This window comes from Scophthalmus maximus, chromosome 1 (assembly GCF_022379125.1).
Source record: "Scophthalmus maximus strain ysfricsl-2021 chromosome 1, ASM2237912v1, whole genome shotgun sequence".
Lineage (NCBI taxonomy): Eukaryota > Metazoa > Chordata > Actinopteri > Pleuronectiformes > Scophthalmidae > Scophthalmus > Scophthalmus maximus.
The window spans coordinates 6,439,456-6,457,979 of record NC_061515.1 but is presented as its reverse complement, the minus strand read 5'-3'; the positions used below and the strand labels follow the sequence as shown (position 1 = coordinate 6,457,979).

General features: G+C 42.1%; 1 protein-coding gene across 2 annotated transcripts in view; it reads right to left on the bottom strand.

The window, feature by feature from the left end:
• LOC118312027 (CUB and sushi domain-containing protein 3-like) overlaps positions 1-18,524 on the bottom strand; it is a 181,061-nt gene that overhangs the window by 60,946 nt on the left and 101,591 nt on the right. For both annotated transcript variants that reach the window (XM_047335105.1, XM_035636285.2), the window contains exons 35-46: positions 16,102-16,226; positions 15,816-15,912; positions 14,797-14,901; positions 9,845-9,963; positions 8,713-8,782; positions 6,807-6,923; positions 6,329-6,538; positions 5,466-5,654; positions 4,358-4,535; positions 1,587-1,732; positions 973-1,053; positions 17-130 (exon numbers count right to left, since the gene is read on the bottom strand). In XM_047335105.1, the coding sequence (XP_047191061.1) occupies positions 17-130; positions 973-1,053; positions 1,587-1,732; positions 4,358-4,535; positions 5,466-5,654; positions 6,329-6,538; positions 6,807-6,923; positions 8,713-8,782; positions 9,845-9,963; positions 14,797-14,901; positions 15,816-15,912; positions 16,102-16,226 (1,551 nt within the window). The remainder of the gene's footprint in view (positions 1-16; positions 131-972; positions 1,054-1,586; positions 1,733-4,357; positions 4,536-5,465; positions 5,655-6,328; positions 6,539-6,806; positions 6,924-8,712; positions 8,783-9,844; positions 9,964-14,796; positions 14,902-15,815; positions 15,913-16,101; positions 16,227-18,524) is intronic.

Genomic DNA, 18,524 nt, shown 5'->3' with positions numbered 1-18,524 from the left:
ACTGAATAACACCAACCTTGACAGACTGGTGGGGGTCCATCCATCTGTAGCCTCTCTCCCAGACGACAGGTCAGAATCTCACTGCCCACCAAGGTGAAGCCTGGCAGGCACGAGTACCGAATTATGTCCCCTGCGAGGTCATTTTCACACACACACACACACACACACACACACACACACACACACACACACACACACACACACACACACACACACACACACACACACACACACACACACACACACACACACACACACACACACACACACACACACACACACACACACACACACGCCGTTTTAAAAGCTTCCTTGGTACAAGCACTTGAAACAGCAATCGACAACATATTTCCTAATGAAGATTGACATCCCAAGCTGGAGTACTAACGGCACTTCATTACATTACAGAGCTGCAAACTTGCGCACACGCACACCCATTTGAAATCAAAATTACACTCAATTTTAAAGACACAAAATAAGGCAGCCACTAGCCACACGGGTTCCACTTCACTTTGCTAATCACTTCTGAACACTGGAAATACAAAAAGCTTATATGGAGAGTTAATTAACCCTGCCCTCAAACTAATACTTTACTACACGAAGCACGAATACATGGGAAACACTCAAAAGGAAGCAAAGTGATACAAGAAGGAAAAGCAAAGAAGAGACAAAGAGCATAATGCAGGGGAATTGAAATATTATTATCTGTCGAGCATCAGTATCGTATGTTTTAATATAATATGTTCAATTGAAACAGATAAATTGATTGCTACATTTAAAATGGCAGAAAAATGGTTTCAACAAACATAATAGTTAAGTAGGTGACTAATTAATGACCCAAATTTTTTATGTCTAGTCCTATTTTTCACTCTGTTCAGGGCTTTCCAAGCAAATTACCTGATGTCTGGTGGAAATTTAATTTCATCATGTTTTCCCCTGGCCAGTAAACATGAAAAATAAAATAAGACAAACCTATTTCAAACTCGTCATCATCGCTTAGGATCGTGGCGTTGGCGACGGGAGGGGGGGGCTGACACGTTCTCAGCTGGTATGCTGTTGGGGAGAGGACAAAAAGTGAAATCTGCAACAGAGTGTAAGTGTGCATTCAAGTAAGAGAGAGAGACACAGAGTGTGTGTGCCTGTGTTTTTGACTGAACTGCAGCACATTCTTCGCTCTTTCATCATACTGAAACTTGATCAGATCAGAAACTGCCACCTATCACTGTTCATGATCGTCAAAACCCAGTCACTAATTTACCTGAGATGGGGGACATTTTATTTGTAATCAACTGCTTTCAAAGGGGCGTGTTAATAGTGAAGCTGAAAAATAGGCATAAAAAGGCATCTATCATTTTATCATTACACAGCACTGCAAGCTGTGCCATAAAGCAAAATGAGAGACGCCAAACCATGACTCTTAAAGAAGGGAAAGCTAAAGGTTTGGGAACAATCTTTCTGTTCTGCTGTGATCTTGATCAGTGCAGCAGGCTCCCTGCAGTGTGGAGAACCGATGATCCAATGACTAAGGGTCATTACAGCATCGTGGGACAAGGTCTTCACTTAGCCGGTATCACAGGGGAGGTTACCGTAATAATGCAGCACAAAGAAGCCGCTGGTGCTGAAGTCGCTGTGGAACTTGATGAGGATCTGATTGGCAGTGGTGGACACGCCCTCCTGTACCGAACTGCCGCTGAACTGACCGATTTGAGGCGAGGCCTGGTCGGGTCCGTCCCTGATACGGAGAGGCAAAGACAGCAGGGGATGTGAGGGGCAGGGTGGAAGATAGATTGAAAGAGTAGAGGGAGGAGAAGGAGGACAGAGTGCAAGAGAGAGAGAGCAAATGATTTATGAATAAATACCAGTTATAACTTGCTGAGATCAAAGAGCAGGTCTAGTTATCCTCAAGCAGTCTTGTGAACCTTATAGTCATTCTGCCGCTCTGAGAAGAGGTTTCACATTAATCAACGCTGTCAAAGTAGAAGTTGTGCATATAAGTTAGGAGGCGGTGCTGTGCTGAAACTTTCACTCCCATGTTACATATGGATGGGGAAGTTTGGGCCAAAAACAAAAATTGCAAGAATGTGCAAAATCCTCAACAACTTTTATGACATTTTTATTGGAGCTACGCAGCCGTTTGAATTTAGCTGAGCCCGTTAACATTCTGTGAATGTATGCACATAATGTGTGTGTATGATTATCACAAGGCTTTAGCCCCCAAGACCCAGGAGGGATAAAATAATACGTTACACATGATTCATAGATGGTTATCACAAAATCCTAGTAGAAGGAGCTGTAACCCTGGGAATCAAAATGTAATTGAATTGAAAGACCTTTTTTGATGTTCACTCGTAATGAAGAACAGCACATTGTGGCTAACTACATCTCCAGTTCAATGACTGACTACATTCAAAAACCAAGCTTGACTCACACTAAATGGCCCAGCACATCAAAACGTGGCAGAGACGTGACAAAGTTAATATGTTTCGAGCGATGAAAACAAGTCTGCCGACTCCTTCAGGCACATTTAAATTACAAAACCAATACGGCGATAGGAGGTTAGGGGAGTAAGTCACAGACATAGTTACCGGCGCGATGCCAGTGGTGGATGAGATTCACCCTGAGATGCTGAAGGCCCTGAACATTGTCAGCCTGTCATGTTTGACACATCTCTTGGACAGCATCTATCTTTGGCAGTTGGAGCTGTGGCCCCAAGTGAAAGACTTTAAGTATCTATGGGCCTTGTTCCTGAATGAGGTTACAATGAAGTGTGAAATTGACAAGTGGCATAGTACTAAAATGTCATGTTGAAAACGGAGCTAAGCCTGAAGGTGAAGTTCTCGATTTATGGACACAAAGAGCTGAAATGAGCTGCCTGTGCTGGCTGGGGTCGTAGATTGAGAAAGCAGATATTCGGGCGAACTCAGACTAGACCTGCTGCTCCACCAAGATGAAAAACATAGCTGAAGTAGCACAGACATCTAATTAGGATGACTGGCATACATCCCCGTGGAGCACAAGTGACTGGGAGGAGACCCAGAGAGCAGAGCCAGAACCTGCTAATATATTTCAGGTGCTCTGAGTGGACGTTTGGACACCAGAGGTGGAGCTGGAGGGAAGTGGATACAATGGATGGACAGAGAGTAATAGGGAGGGGCAATATGACAGAATATATTCTGTGAGATGACAGAAATGTGGCAACCTGTAGAGATTTTCCCTATTATCTTTAATTCTGTTGGGTGATTAGGACTAATTTATGGCATATTAGAATTTATTACAATATTCAATCTATGTGGTGATGTGTTTTGATGCGTCGCATTTACTGGATCAGGTAAAACACAAACATTCCACCAGCTTACTATACCTAATCTTTACATTGATTTTCTTTTTTCAGGAAATCACAACATGCACTTTTGCAACATAAAACTGAACGTTTCATCCATATTCCCAACCCCAAGATGGATAGATGGCTTTGGGGCGATAAAAGAATAAGAGAAAGGTTTTCCATTACTGGCACTTTCAGGTAGTGATCACATGAATGATGTACATGAAATGCTGTCTTGTATGTTTATATATTAACAAAGTCTTTGTCATTTCAGAGTGATCAGCGAAATGCAAGGTGCTGGCAGTCAGGCAGGGAAATGAATTGTTGCCATCAGGGGACAGATTGTTTACGCGCTATTTCATTTTGAAACAGTTGTGCCAGTAGCTCCCTCCTCCCGTACTTTGAATTGTAGCCCCAGACACTGGAAGGCATTTCCCTCCTCTAACACCCATGAGGGCAGCTCCATGACTGCCTGAGGCTTACTATGGAATAGAGAGGATACAGAAAGAGGAGAGAGTGAAAGAGAGAGAGACAGCTGCCGGAGTCATAGGGAGATGGTAGTATAGTTTACTGCTGTGACATTCTCCACGAAGGGATAAAGTTTCTATTGTTTTTTCTACATAACCAACAAACACGTTTCTGCCTTTTCCTCCAACAATCAAATCGGATGTGGAGTTTAACATCCATCATAAGTTTGATCACAAGGTGACTCAGCCTTGGATTCAGTTTCTTTTATTTCATCACGCATGCAATTTTGTTTTAGCAAGGGGCCATAAAGAAATGAAAAGAAACAACAAATGTCCAGACAAAAGGTCAATATATCTAGACAGCTCTTAGCTCGTCTATTGTAGGTGTACATTTTACTTATCAAACCTTTTGGGAGATGCTTTATTAGCAATGCACTGTAAATACTGTAGTCCAAATTTGTAAAAAAAACAGGACTTTGACACATTTTGTGGGTCACTGCTAGGTAGTATTTCCAAAATCACTGGTTTGGAAATCCAATGTGCGCTTGATGAATTACAGGAAACTTACCACACGGTGATGTAGTCGTAGATTGGCTCTGTGTTTATTACAGAGAAATTGATGAAGATGCCGTAGCCAGGAGGCACTCTGACAGTCCACATACAGTCCTGGAAGTGTGGATAATCGGCTGGGTGTCCAGGAGAGTAAATTGTGCCATTCATGGATGTTATATTGCCACCACAGAGAGCTGGAGGGGGAGGGGAGAAAAGTCAGACAGGCTGGATACAAATTTCAAGTCAGTCTTTGATTCATTTCAAGTCATAACTGTTGATAAAACAAACCATAACTGTGTATTACTTATTACTGAAAAATGGGAGGGGATGGGGGGTGTACCTGTTAGAAAGAACTGCAGGGGACGATTACTGATTACTTTGAATTTGATGACATTGAGCGGTTCTGACACTAAAACTCTCCTGTCATACCTCTTCAGAGGGAATGTGCTCAAATTTGACTTTGAACAAGGAGTCAAAGCCAAAGCACTGTCCTCGGGATTCAAAAGAACTGTAAACTTATACGGGACAATACGGTGTCCACAGACCAAAAACGAATAAAACAATTTCTCTCCAACAAATAGCAAACTTTGTGGTCTCGAAACATATGTCACTGCTTAACTCAACTGATGAGGAAAGATGTTATTCATCATACCTGAGAATCATCTGAGAAGTCTCCTTGAAATTTACAACGGAGGCAGGCGCAATCAGCTTTGTAATAAAGACTTGTAAATGCTCCATATATCATTATAATGAGCCGTATCAGTTTATAGTTCAGTAAAGTGGTGGTAAAAGTGAGGCGGATGCTTTAATGTGCCAGAATAAAGGATGGGACCTCAAACACACTGAAAAAAATGTATTCTTATATCTAAAATAACTTCAAAGCCCCTTATTTTTAGTGGGTATTGATGGTGGAAAAGCATCTCCGTCTTTACTTTAGCCAACTTTATAGAAAGTGGTATGCATGACTTTCTCAAAGACTTGTTGGTGCACATTTATTCAAATATTCCCCAGTGAGTTTGGGGAAACAGCAATGACAGATGAATAAAAATTTTAAAATTCTTCCGCAGATGAGCAGCACTCGTGACAAACACTTTTTGTGATTACAAAAGACAGTAGCCAGTCACCTTCACAGCGAGGTAGGGGATGATTCCAGTTTCTGCTGACTCCGTGTAGACAAGTGAGAGAAGGCTCTCCGAGCAGGGTGTAACCCAGCAGGCACTCAAAAGAAATAGTCATTCCCACACTGTAGTCCTGACCGATCACTATGCCGTTACGAAATGGTCGTGGGTCTGGACACCTCTGTAGCTCATATGCTGGGGGGGGGGGGGGGGGGGGGGGGGGGGAGAATCATACACATACATAGCAAAGGATGTTTATGAAACAGACTCCAGAGAGCAAATAAGACACAACCACTATGATGCTTTGTACAGTAATTGCTAAAAAAAACCTCAAACAACCAAAGCCTGTGAGCTGCTAATCTTGATTTAGGGTCAAATCTGATCACGAGATTGAGGCTTTTTGAATTCAAATTACAGGTTCACAGTATATCCTTTTTGTTGGCTGAATAGATCTTTCCTTAAAGTCTCTTCTAAATGTAAATTTGAGTGATTTATAATACTAAGTATTGTATAAGAAAAAACTCGATCTCCGAGTTATGTTATGTCTATTAATAATATTAATTTGCCACATTTAATGCATAAAATACCCCACTGATATATCCAGCACTATTACTATTCAAGGATATGTGCTATTGGGTGTCTCAACAGAGGTCGGTATTGATTTCTTTATCCTTACCCTTTTGTAATCTTATAACCTCAGTCGAAGTGTCTGCCTTGCAGGAATAATCTCTGTGCCTGATCTGTCTCGAACCTGACTGATGGTCTCTTAAGCGTTCTATTAGCAAACTTTTCAATCTTCCATTCTTTCAGCTCCCGGTATGATAACACTCAATTTTACTTTGCCATGGGGACGAATCTCGTCTCCTCACCCTGGTAGACGATGTGGAAGCCGGGTTTGTTCTGGGAGTAGTCACTGTGGAAGAAGAGAGTGGTCTCATGTGTGGTGCTAAAGAGGGAGTTGGGCACCATGGGGCCACTGAACCGATCAATCACTGTTCCTGTCTCCAGATTCCCACTGCGCACCTCCAGATAGTCATGCACAGGCTCTGTTGAGAAGTTCAGAAACTGCAGATGGATCCCTACAAAGCAGAAGGAAAGGGTTAATGTACGGGAACATTTCAAGAATATATGAATAAAGTGAAGGTGAGCGAATGTGTATCTTCCCTTTTAAGTACTGTAGTTCAAATTCAATATTAAAAGCATACATAAAAGTAGCACAGAGGAGAGGAGAGGAGAGAGAAAACAGCAATGCAGAAAAAAGCACCACAGCAGACACGAGAACTAGCAGAACATAAAAGAAAAAGACAGAGAAGAAGAAAGGAGAAGAGAGAGGGTGGGATGACAGACCAAAGCCAATAGGGAGCTGAACTCTCCAGCTGCAGTCCAGGCTGCTCTGGTAATTCCCTGGAAAGCCTGGGCTGAGGATGACGCCGCTGAAGTCTGTCATAGACCCGCCACACTGAGCTGAAGGAGACCAACCAAGGAGAGAGAACATGTCACTTTTCCACAGAACGGCTCAATGGGGAAAAGGGGAGGGGGGAAATATCCAGGGAGGACAAAGAGCATTGTGTCTTTGTATGTGTGACAGTTACAGTAGACACATGACTGCTGGGTATGTGTACAAAAAAAGACAAAGAACATGGGTGCTGTTTATGTGTGTATTCACCACATGCGCGTTGTTGAGGTTAACATGCAGACTGGAGGAAGGGCAGCAGCGTGGGCGGGAGGGAAAATGAAGTGCTGTGCATGTGCTTTATCTGCATGTATCGCCGTGTTTGAGCATGTCTGTGACATGTGCTCGAACATCTCTGCTTGACTGTGTAGATTATGCTCAGTAAGGGCATTTGTGAAAAGATAACAGACTGAGGCACATTCCTTGTTTGGTGGTGCTTTAAATTAAAATAAATGAGGGAGTCAATATTCAGTATAGCACCCCAGTGCTCAGCGGTGGCAGTGATTAGTTCACCCTCCCCCTGCAACACCCCACCTCTTTTCTTTGAATGCGTGTTCGAGATCACTTCAGCTTGCAGTGAAGGTTACACTCATCCCCCTCTCCTCCTGTGGCACATGCCCTCATCTTACATAAACACTCAGGAATAATGCAATCACAGTCACCAAAGGCCTCCATTTAAACTTGTAGCGGAATCATCCCCGTCTTTTCCATCCCAACCCCAGTCCCGTTCATGTGGCAAACGGGCCAAAACCCAAGAGGGGTACTGCTGCCATTTCATTGGGGCCCATCAAACAAAGCCAGAATGAGGCAAAAACTATCTTGGGATTTTAATTGTGTTCCTGGTGGGGGAAACCTGCTATACATGTTAGTGTATAAACAAAGGAGCACATGAGGGTGTTTTACTGTTTTGTACAAGGGTATGCGCACACTTTGATGTGAGTTTATCAGCAACAAAGTGAATACAGATCCTCTGGTGTTGGGATCAGCGAATGCACTGCAGATGAGCGAGGAGTTGGGCTAACGAGCGAGCACACGCATCCAAGAAAAGGCCTGTCAACTGTAAAGCTGGGATTTATGTCTGCAGTGAACTGTGAAAACCACAGGGACAGAGCATTTACATGAAGAGCAGAGGGTGTGGGTTTGTGAGTAAAAGTCTGTTTGCGTGTTTAATTGAACTGTAAGGGTGTTTTCTCACGCGTGTGTGTGTGTGTGTGTGTGTGTGTGTGTGTGTGTGTGCATTTGAGTACATGTGTAATTGGAGGGAAATGGCACAGTGAGATGTCAAAGCAGAAAGTGAAGTGCTCCCTTCATAATCTTTGGTATCTATCACTGTGGCAATCGACTTCAGAAGAAGTGTCGGGGGAAACCAGAGACTCATCAGGCGTATCAACAAAAAAAAAACACCAAATAACACACTGAGATGGTGCAAAGCCTTATTGGTTTTTAACTGAAGTATAAAATTCATAAACCCCTCACCCAAGTCACCCACTTCCACCCATCATCCATTCCCCAATCTTTAAATGAAATTGTTGCTTTCCCTAATACAATAACAAGTCCTCCGTGAGGCCCCTGATCTATTGTGTGGCTATGTATGAGTAACGTATTGGACTGGGAGGAATATAATAAAAAGAGAGGAAGAAAAGATGAACAATGAAAAGTCAAGGAGAAAAGGTAAATGGCAAAAGCCAAACATAAGATTCAGTGTGTTAGATGCAACAAATATGCTTTTGTTGTCTACAATATCACCTCATTGAAAACCTGTATACTGACAATATTAGGCCGTATAAAATAGTACATTACCCAAACACAGGGGTGCGGGGTAATTCCATCTTCTGACGGGACCAGGCATGCAGGTAATATATGTATTACCCTGTTCAGGAAGACAAACAAACCATATTTTCACTACCTACAAAATAACGGAGCAGTTGGTGCATGCATCAGATTTTCTGCCTTCTTTGGTTGGCCTTTGGAATTTGGTCAGTCGGATTTGGGGGTTGCTCTAAATCTTCTCATGGTCTTGAGTATTAATACTTGATGGTATCATGAGCAGGAGAGGGACCTCTCTGCTGCAAACTGGGGTCTGACTACAGAGATGTGAAACATCCAGCTTCAAGATTTGTTTTCTGTCGGAAAATAACAACTAAAAGTGATCAATATTACAGGTTAATCCCTTGGTAAAATATTCTTAGTATAGTTGATATTTTAATCCATTAAAGTCGTTGCAGCCAAGATACACACATACATGCCAAACCGTAAAACAGACATCTACAAAATATGGTTGTGTGCAGTTTCTCACACACACACACACACACACACACACACACACACACACACACACACACACACACACACACACACACACACACACACACACACACACACACACACACACACACACACACACACACACACACACACACACACACACACACACACACACACACACACACACACACAGGTTTTTTTTGTTTCCAAAGTGGCCTGTTTCTGGTGTTCAGACACTAAAGATGGGTGTAAGACGTTGCTTGTTGGTCTGGAAAGAATGTTAAAAGAAATGAATACCCGGGCCGAGGAATAAAAAAATCAGGGCGGGATTAGTGAGGCAACTTAACACAATCCATTGCCCATGGCCTTGGAAAGTTCTACAGCTCAAAACGCTACAGTGTCTACTCAGGGGAAGATTGGAAGAAGAGTACACACACTTAAATAAAGATACAAGCATTAATACATGCAGTGGCCCCACTTTTGCATTCAGACATTTCTTCCCTGTACTTGAATGTCATAGAAAATGTACTCAATGACGCTGCATTGACAGACACATCCTTTGCAGTATTCCTTTGAAACTGTCACCTCAGGAAGGTAGACAAGATTCACTAATCATGAATATAATAAAGCTGAATATATGCATTTCAAGCAGTGTGCTTTCACCTACCTGTAACGAAAAGCCTTGATCACACTGGAAGGACACCATGTCGCCCACAGTGTAGCGGTCGCCCACTCTTTGGCCGTTACTGGGAGGCAGCGGCTCTGGGCACGAATCCAAACCTATTGCTTGGGACAGAGTCACAACACACAAGTGTGGACAGCAATCATTCTTCTGCACAGATAGGGTACAAACAAGACCTGCAACTTCTCAAGGCATTTTTGTTGAACACCCTTTGCATATATTCAATGGTATCATTTAAGTTTAATCACCACATACCTATGGATAAAAGGAAATAATTAAAACCAAACGTTTAAACATGTAATTACACAGTGCCTCATTTTAATATGCTTGTAATTACATAATAATTGAGTAAGTCTTTTTTTTCTTTTCTTACCCTTCATCACGACATTTAGAAACTGGGACAAGTCACAAAGCTGTTCTACTGGTGGCTGTAATCGCAAAATCCTTCCGACTGTGATCTGAAGCAATCACTGTGTAAATTACGACGCAATCCCTTAAGTATAACTCGACAAAAGCATCATGCTCCATTGGAACAGAGTGATTACAGTGCAATTTGCCAGGTACTGAGAGGTCTCATTTTGTTTTAAAAGCTAAAAAGCAATGGTTTTCCCAGCTTTGGCCAATTTTAATGTTAGATGTTTGTGGTAAATTTAAGCTACATTCACTTTTAAAGGAGAGAAAACCAACCAATATTACCTTAATTTGTCCTTGGGTGATTAAACTAAATAGATAAAGACTTGATTTATTGACAGTCTATTTTGTAAGTTGAAGGCACAAAACTACATCAAAACGAGCTGCTGCTGCTCAGCTCACATTTTCTCCAAGACACATTATATTAGTAAGCAGGCAGTAGGGTTTATTAGTGGTGTGAAGGAGGATATACAAAAACAGCAACAGAAAAAAAGACTAAAGTATATTTGTGGGCACAGATGACGCATGCACAATCCACTCAGAGAAAACAGACAGAAAAAAGACAAACCCCTCACACACATGCCGACTCAAAGAGTCAACAGGTCCAAACAAGAAGGTGGGCGGATGGATGTAAACATGGCAACAGGGATGGCCACACGAGATTTTAAAACTATTCATCGGTAACTCTTCAGAGAGCCGAGTAACGAGTAAGTGGCCACCCCACTCAGCATCTAGTGAAAGTTAGAGCGGATATTTGAGTGGGAGGAGACAGCAACTTAAGAGGTGCAGAGCAGGAAGCAATAAGAGCAGCCCCAGATTTAATGAAAAGCATTGGAGGGGTGATGCATACTCTGTGTGCGTTGCATATGGGCTTTGATATATACAATATATATACACACGGCATTTCCCCCACCTCCTCTCTCCCTCTCTCACATCGACCGTCTGTCACAGTCAGACTGACCTTCAACGGCACCTGGAGAAATCCTGCCTGAGTCGGTGTCCCGTTAAAACATCCATAAAGCTCTTTACGGTCCTCTGCCGGCAGGCAGGGTTCAGCATTAACTCTGTAGATTCCACCTTCACTGTGTGCATTCACGTGACGAGTGAACAACCCTCAGCAGAAGGCTTAACCCTGCCCTGTGCGAGCGTGCTGCGTGCGTCGACCCCTGTTCCCCCCCCACGGCGGATCAGCTCCAGGAGTTGACCAACTGGAGATACCCCAACCAAGTTTGGTGAAAGTGAAAGAGTTATTTTGTACACCCACACACACACACAACGATACAAGACGTTGTGTGCAGATTCTTGAAACCTGTGACATTTGGTGAAATAACCCCACATATGACTCTTGTTATTTTGACAACTTTTTGAAAGGAATTGGAATTTTCTAATTGATTTCAAGGAGATTTGGTGACACCATTCATTGAGGTAATGTTTGCAGTGCATGGCTGCCATGAAATAAGTTTGACATTAAAGTGAAACGCGGCAATAAATTAAACAGTTTCATTAAATTTTTATGTGTCCTAACTGTAGGGAGCAATCAGCCTCCTCCCTGCAGCAGCAGAGTAATGAGTGAAATGTTTCATAAAAGCAGCGCACACACTTTTACTTCAATGAAAGAATGATAATAAGGATCGAGGATTAAAAGAATGAAAATAATAAATTATAGGTGAAGTACTCAAGTACACTGAACTCGTCATGATCATGAAACATGTCAGTGACGACTTTTACTTGGTGACATGTAACATCATCAAACTGGAAGAAGCCATTGGAAGATGGTCAATTGTGCCCAATAAGGGAGGTAACATGGTCGTCAACAAACTCCAAAAGGTTGTGGCATTCAAAGACTGGTTGATTGGTAGTAAGTGAACATTTCCCAAACCGTTCCACCACCACCAGCCTGCACTGTTGACACAAGGCAGGTTGGGTCCATTGATTCGTCCTGTTGATAAATACTGACTCTACCATCTGCGTGCCTCAGCAGAAATCCAGAATTATCATACCACACTAGAATTTTCCAGTCTTCAGCTGTCCAGTTTGGGGAGCCTGTGCCCACTGCAGCACCGGATCTCTGTTATTGGCTGACAGCACTGGAAACTGACCGTCTTCTCCCTCAAGGTTTAACGTGTTGTGCATTTTGAGTGGTTATCTGAGTTACCGTAGCTCTACTGTTACCTTGAACACAAATGTTTCTGTCCACAGAGCAGCTGCTCGTTGGATGTTTATTTTTTTTCCTTTCTGAAAACTTTCTATAGAATGTTGTGTGCGAAAATCTCAGGTCGGATGTCTTAGAAAAACTCAAAACCAGCCCATCTGTTACAAACTACGGTAAATGTTTTTTTGTCCATTCTGACGTCTGGCATTAACTGAAACCTAGAGCTTCATGATTTGATACACTGCTGCCAAATGACTGGCTAATTTGGGTGACTGCATGAGATTTCTGCTCTTGGTCTTAAATGTAGGATGCAGGCATGATAAGTCTGAGTTTTCAAATTGTCTTAAATTAATACATTTTGCTGTCACAATGTGAAATTCATGTGGAAATAATATATGTCTCTAGAGACAGTGGTGATTGAAGCCCAGTGTGGGTCTTTATTTGGGATGCCAACTGCCATATTGCCTAGCCTGGGATCCAGACAAATTCTGTGAGCTCATATAATTTGCTCTGCCAGACTACGTCTGGATCCCCTCAATTGGAAAGTGATTTCCCACAGGCAGAAATCTAGCCGGTCCAATCACAACCGATTATCTGATAATGGGCGGGGTTTATACAACGATACGGAGAGAAGCGACTTTTGTAAAAAACAAAGGCTGCGGCTGATGGACGAGCATTTGAATAAAAGTACCTGACATTTTCAAATGTCTCCCACAAAAACGGCAACGCTCGTTCAAAGACGTTGTGGAATCCTCTACACAGGCGTCTCCTCTCTGCTCTAGTCTGTTGACATTTATGCGTCGCTAAACAGACGTCACATGATTCGTTGCTCACATTGGTTGTAAGCCTATCCAATTGCGTCCGGAGGCATTTTGGTCTGCGTCCATTGGTTACGCCTCTTGAAAATTGAAAATGAACTGAGAGGTCGCAGACTAATACGCATTTGAGTATAAGTCTGGCTACGCCAGGCTACATATTGCCTGTGAAAGTGCCAATTTTGTTTTCAACTAAAGCACACTAGCTAAAAAAAAGAGAAAATAATAGCAACCAAAAAAATGGAGTGGACCGGACGGAGCCTGGTTTACACGAAGAGTAAACCAGGCAGCTGCTGCAAAGTGTAAGACAGTCACGAACGAGAGAGCCGACTTTGAGACATGGCACTGAAGTGATTCTCAGCAGGAGGTAGTGGTGGTGGGGGAGGGGGATAGTGCAGAAAGGAAAGAGCCCACTGAGAGACATGGCTATGGAGTGGTTCCAAGCAAGACGAGGGTGTTGTGGAAACGAAACTCTGACTGCGAGAGACATGACTGTGAAATCGTTCTCAACAGTGGTCTGATGCTCGCAGACTGACATGGCTGACAGCGAGGACACATTTTGTGACAGCAATGTTTTTTCATGCTTCTTTAGTTTTGCAACACATTCATGGGGTCGGGATTTTACTTACGAACGTGTTGTTTTTTAGACGCAATTTGAATGGGATGTCAAAGTTGATGTCTGTTAGCTGAGCTATGCGATCCACATCCCTACACTTATCCCTAGCGTTTTGACATTCATGTCTACTCCACTCTTACTCGCCACATGGTTGCACTTTTACACTACTCATTTTGTGCTTCAAGGAAAAGAGAGACACAGGGGTCTCCCAAAAACTTTTTTTCTTTAATGTGTCTGTGAGTGGTTAATCACAAACTAGCCGGAAGATGAATGTGAGGAGGCGACATGGAAGCCACAAGCTTAAAACTCATCCAACTTTGGAGAGACAAAATAAAACCAGAGGAAAATTACCCTGACATTAAAAGAGACAAAGGGAAGTGCCTGAGATGTAAATAACAATGGAGAAATTGGTCTCAAAGGACAGCATTATTAAATAACTGCAAAGAGCTCCATGCATCACCGGCAGATCATCCCAGGCTTTCATTTATATAATTTTTTGAACTGGAGGACTTCGTAAATAAGTCGCACCACAGGGGCCAGCAAACACGTCTTAAAATGCTTAGCAGGCTCCCTAGCAAATATCCCCCTATGTGAATAGACTGTTGAGAGAATGTATTCAATAAATGAAAATAAATATAGGTCCAGTAACTTGAACTATGGGATGATATCACCATGACACCATCTGTAAATACCATGCAGAATGCCAAAGAAGCAGATACAAAGACTGAAAATGAGTAAGAAGGCAAAGTTTTTTTTAATGATTTTTTCTCTCCTTCCTCTATTCACTCCCTCACACTCTCTGCCCAACTGTGCCACCCTGACCAGCTGTCCCTCTTACTTCTTATAACCCTCTGCAGCTGCTGGAAGTCAGTGGCAGATGGACACACAGAAACGGACGACAAACAAAGTGACAGGCAGCCAGACAAGCCGTCTCTCCTCATACCTGTGTACTCCAAGTGGAAGCCAGCGGCGGACACGCTAATGTCAGACTGGAAGGTCAGGTACAGGTTGTTGGAGGTGCTGTTCAGAAGTTGGGGAATTGTCGTGCCTGTATTTTAGAAGACAGTTAACACCAGAGTAGTCCATATTCTAAATCTAAGACCACCATAAAACATGTGGACACGTACAACACGTGAACATATACTACACCCCCATTAAATGCAGTTGAGAAAACAATTGAAATACAACAATAATTCTTTACTTTTAACATAGCAGCTTAATTTTATTTGGTGACCTTTTTAAAAAATAATAGTTCAACTTCATGGATCACACATACTGTGTGTGACAGAATATAACAGAATATTTTTAATGTGAGGCATGGGATCACCTTCTCGATGCCACACACACTTTTACATGTAATCATAATCGCCTTTATCAATTCAGGGTTAGGGTTAGGGTTACGAATTTAGGGTAACAATAAAATTTTCCAGCCATTTGAACCACTTCAACCACTTTTTCACACAGCCATGTGTCCTGTACAGAGACAGTTGCACTGTGGTGCTATTGTATGGGTTTTCTTAAAAAATGGGATATCCATCAAAAGAAAATTTGACATCTACTCTCATGAAACTGATCTGGAAATATAGATAGAAGTCATTGTGCTACACCAGTCCCTCTTTTACTAGGATTTAGCATCAAAAATGATGTGAGCATGTTTCTAGAAGGTCACCATGTGGCAAGGTCACCATGTTCATTAGGGTGAGCCGTAGGGCAGCCATACATTTGTACAATTTCAGACTGAACCATGTGCTACGTTATCATGATCTATACTTGATCTAACATTGCCTAAGGGAAGAATGGTATTTTTTTCTTCTTTGACTTCTGTCACTGTATTTTAGATGGCATTCTCAAAGGACATGCCAAATGTAATCAGTTCCATCAACACATCAGTCTACTGCTGGGTCCCGCTGACTGGAATTCAAGAGGGAGCTGACAACTGAAATTCAGTTGTATCAGATTTACCTGAATAGCTACCGAGCCTCCGAGCATTGCCATCAACCCCGTCAAAAAAATCCAGCGAGTCCCAGTTGTGTTCTGTGGCGAAGGTCACAACTTGAATCTGGAAAAAGAAGGATAGCTTAATATAAACTTTAACGAAAAAAGAAAAAGACAAACTTCTGGTGCAAACTGGCTATAAAATATGTATAATTCAATACTTATATAACATGTAAAAAATGAATCCATCCATCAAATTTTTTTTAATCTCTTTTCAAACATAATACTAAGTGCTGTATGTGTGTCCTCTCACTTGTATGCCAGCTCCCTCAGGAACTGAGATTTTCCAAGCACAGTTCAGATAGTTGGCGTAGGGCTCAGGGTATCCAGGGGAGAGGATAGTGCCTCTGCGGTCAGTTAACACTCCACCACAGGGGACTAGACAAAGGAACATGGAGGAGGAGAGGAGAGAGAGAGTCACGACAAAATTCAGGCTGTCTGCGCACCCACCTGTAGAGCCGGGAGTGAGCAGGGGTCAAAATGGGGAAGTAGCAAACTGTCAAGCATTTGACCTTTTTTTGTTTTGTTTTAAATGACCATTGGGACATGGATCTTTCATGACTGTGTAAAATCACTTCATGTGCAGGATTCCATGGATGAAGGCATGATGACATGTTTTTACTTCCAGCGTGGCTATATTCTCCCTTTTTTTTATTACTAGAATATGCATCCTTGTCAACATCATTTTATTGCCATGTAATATTCAGTAGAGCTTTACATTGCGGCACACTTGCCTCTCTCTTTACGCAGACGTAAACAGTTGATGCGTATTTTTATCTCTCGGAGGCCTCACAAATGATACCTTTTAATTGCCAGTGCTATTCCTTTCTAAGCACACCTTGTTTCGTCCAGTGCCACAAGGAACATACTTATCAAGCCTCTCGGCTCTCAGATTTATGTTGAACTGGAGTCACTGGCCTGGTTGTGCTGACACCGTCAGGCACGGTGATATATTTGAGCATGGGTGAAAAAACAAAAAGAGAATAGGGCAATAACGGCTACAATTTCTTTATTGCTTTCCAGACGTGTGCCAATTGGCTTTGTATCTGGCCAGCAATGTTGTACATAGTGCTTGGCTTCACTTTTGGTCCATTAAGGATTGTGGTAACCCAGCCTAGCAGACCACAATCATTTGGTTTATTACACCCCACAAAACACAGGACTAAATGCATCTCATTCCTTTTAAATTGCAACTCCATGTCTTTTCAGAAAATACTGAAGCAGCGGTGGCAATACTAAATGTACATAGCAGAAACCATCAGAATAATATTTCTGGCCTTAATGATTCAAATAACATTTTGATAAAGTAAATGTGAAGTCATGTATGGTCTACACCAAGCATACTCTCTGGAAGTCTGCAGAACTTGAGGTTCCATGTGGACTGGATAGATTGTGGCTTTGCACAGCCCTCAGCACTTGAGGACTTCCGAAAGGAAAATTCTACACCTAAACCAACCAACAAATCTGTTTTTGTCTCCCTTTACATCTCATACAGAAACCAGAGTTTTCTTAGGGTTAGGGTAGGAGTTTCTTAGATTTTCCAAAGATATAACTGCAGGTTAGAGATACAACAGACCCTTCATCTTCTTTCACATCCAGCCCAGTAACTGCAGTACCAGCCCTCTGATATCCAACGTTACCTAGCATTTGTATTGAACAGCTTTCCTACAGTGTGGGAACATGAGGATAGCTGTCACTGTGCGAAGGAAACCCATCAGCAGAGTAGTACAATGTGTTCTCAAAGTGAAGAACAAGGACAAGGATTTTCTCTGTACAGGTCAATGAGAATCACTGTTTTTGAAATTCACCCACTGGAGGGTTCGATGTGAGAGACAAGAGACACGGAAAAACAAGAAATATAAAATATGCATTCGCTAGCAGAAACTGGAAAAAAAACCCCACACATTTTAGCCATCAGCTTGGCAAAATATCAAACATCAAAATTTGACAGGTGATACATATGTGCTTGGAGAATCTTGGCAATGTTCCTTTCACTCCAAGAAACAGATTAATGAAAAATATATTCTATACTGTACGCCACAGCAATGACACAGTGGAGCAATCAAGCTTTCATATAATGACTGCATCAGAAAGGTTATCTTCAGCTCGCGAATGTCACATGTAGAGAATTCAGTATTGGAATCGATTAACTTCTGCATCATGACTGAAGGAAAACAGCTTTGTGTAATTGTTCTGAATTCTGCTCTGCAAATGAAAGATAAAGGTCACCGTCTATGAAATGAACTGACCTGTGGAAATTGGTGAAAGGCTCCTTGATGGTATCAAGTGCCTGCACGCTAAATAACATGGTAAGTGATGAGTAACCAGACTATTATTGTCAGTAATCTTGTCTAGTTTTCCACTTGATGGTGTCCTGCTGGGGATCCAAAATGTCTTTTATGAAAAGAAAAAAAGTAAATAGAGGCTCAGAGTATAAAAACAATTGTGTTTTTATTTCTCAGCCTTCTATTAGTTCAAACCGTCACTTCTGAAACAAATAAATAATAAAACCATTCCAAGAATAACAAACTTAAGTTCTTATAGTAGGCAACCACGATTCTGGCAACAAGCAACTGGCATATTACCAGGGAAAGACCCGGTAATTCAGTGTAATTGAACAGCTTCTTTGACTCCCCTGAGCTGTGAGTTAATGTAATTGGTGGAGCAAGATTAAAA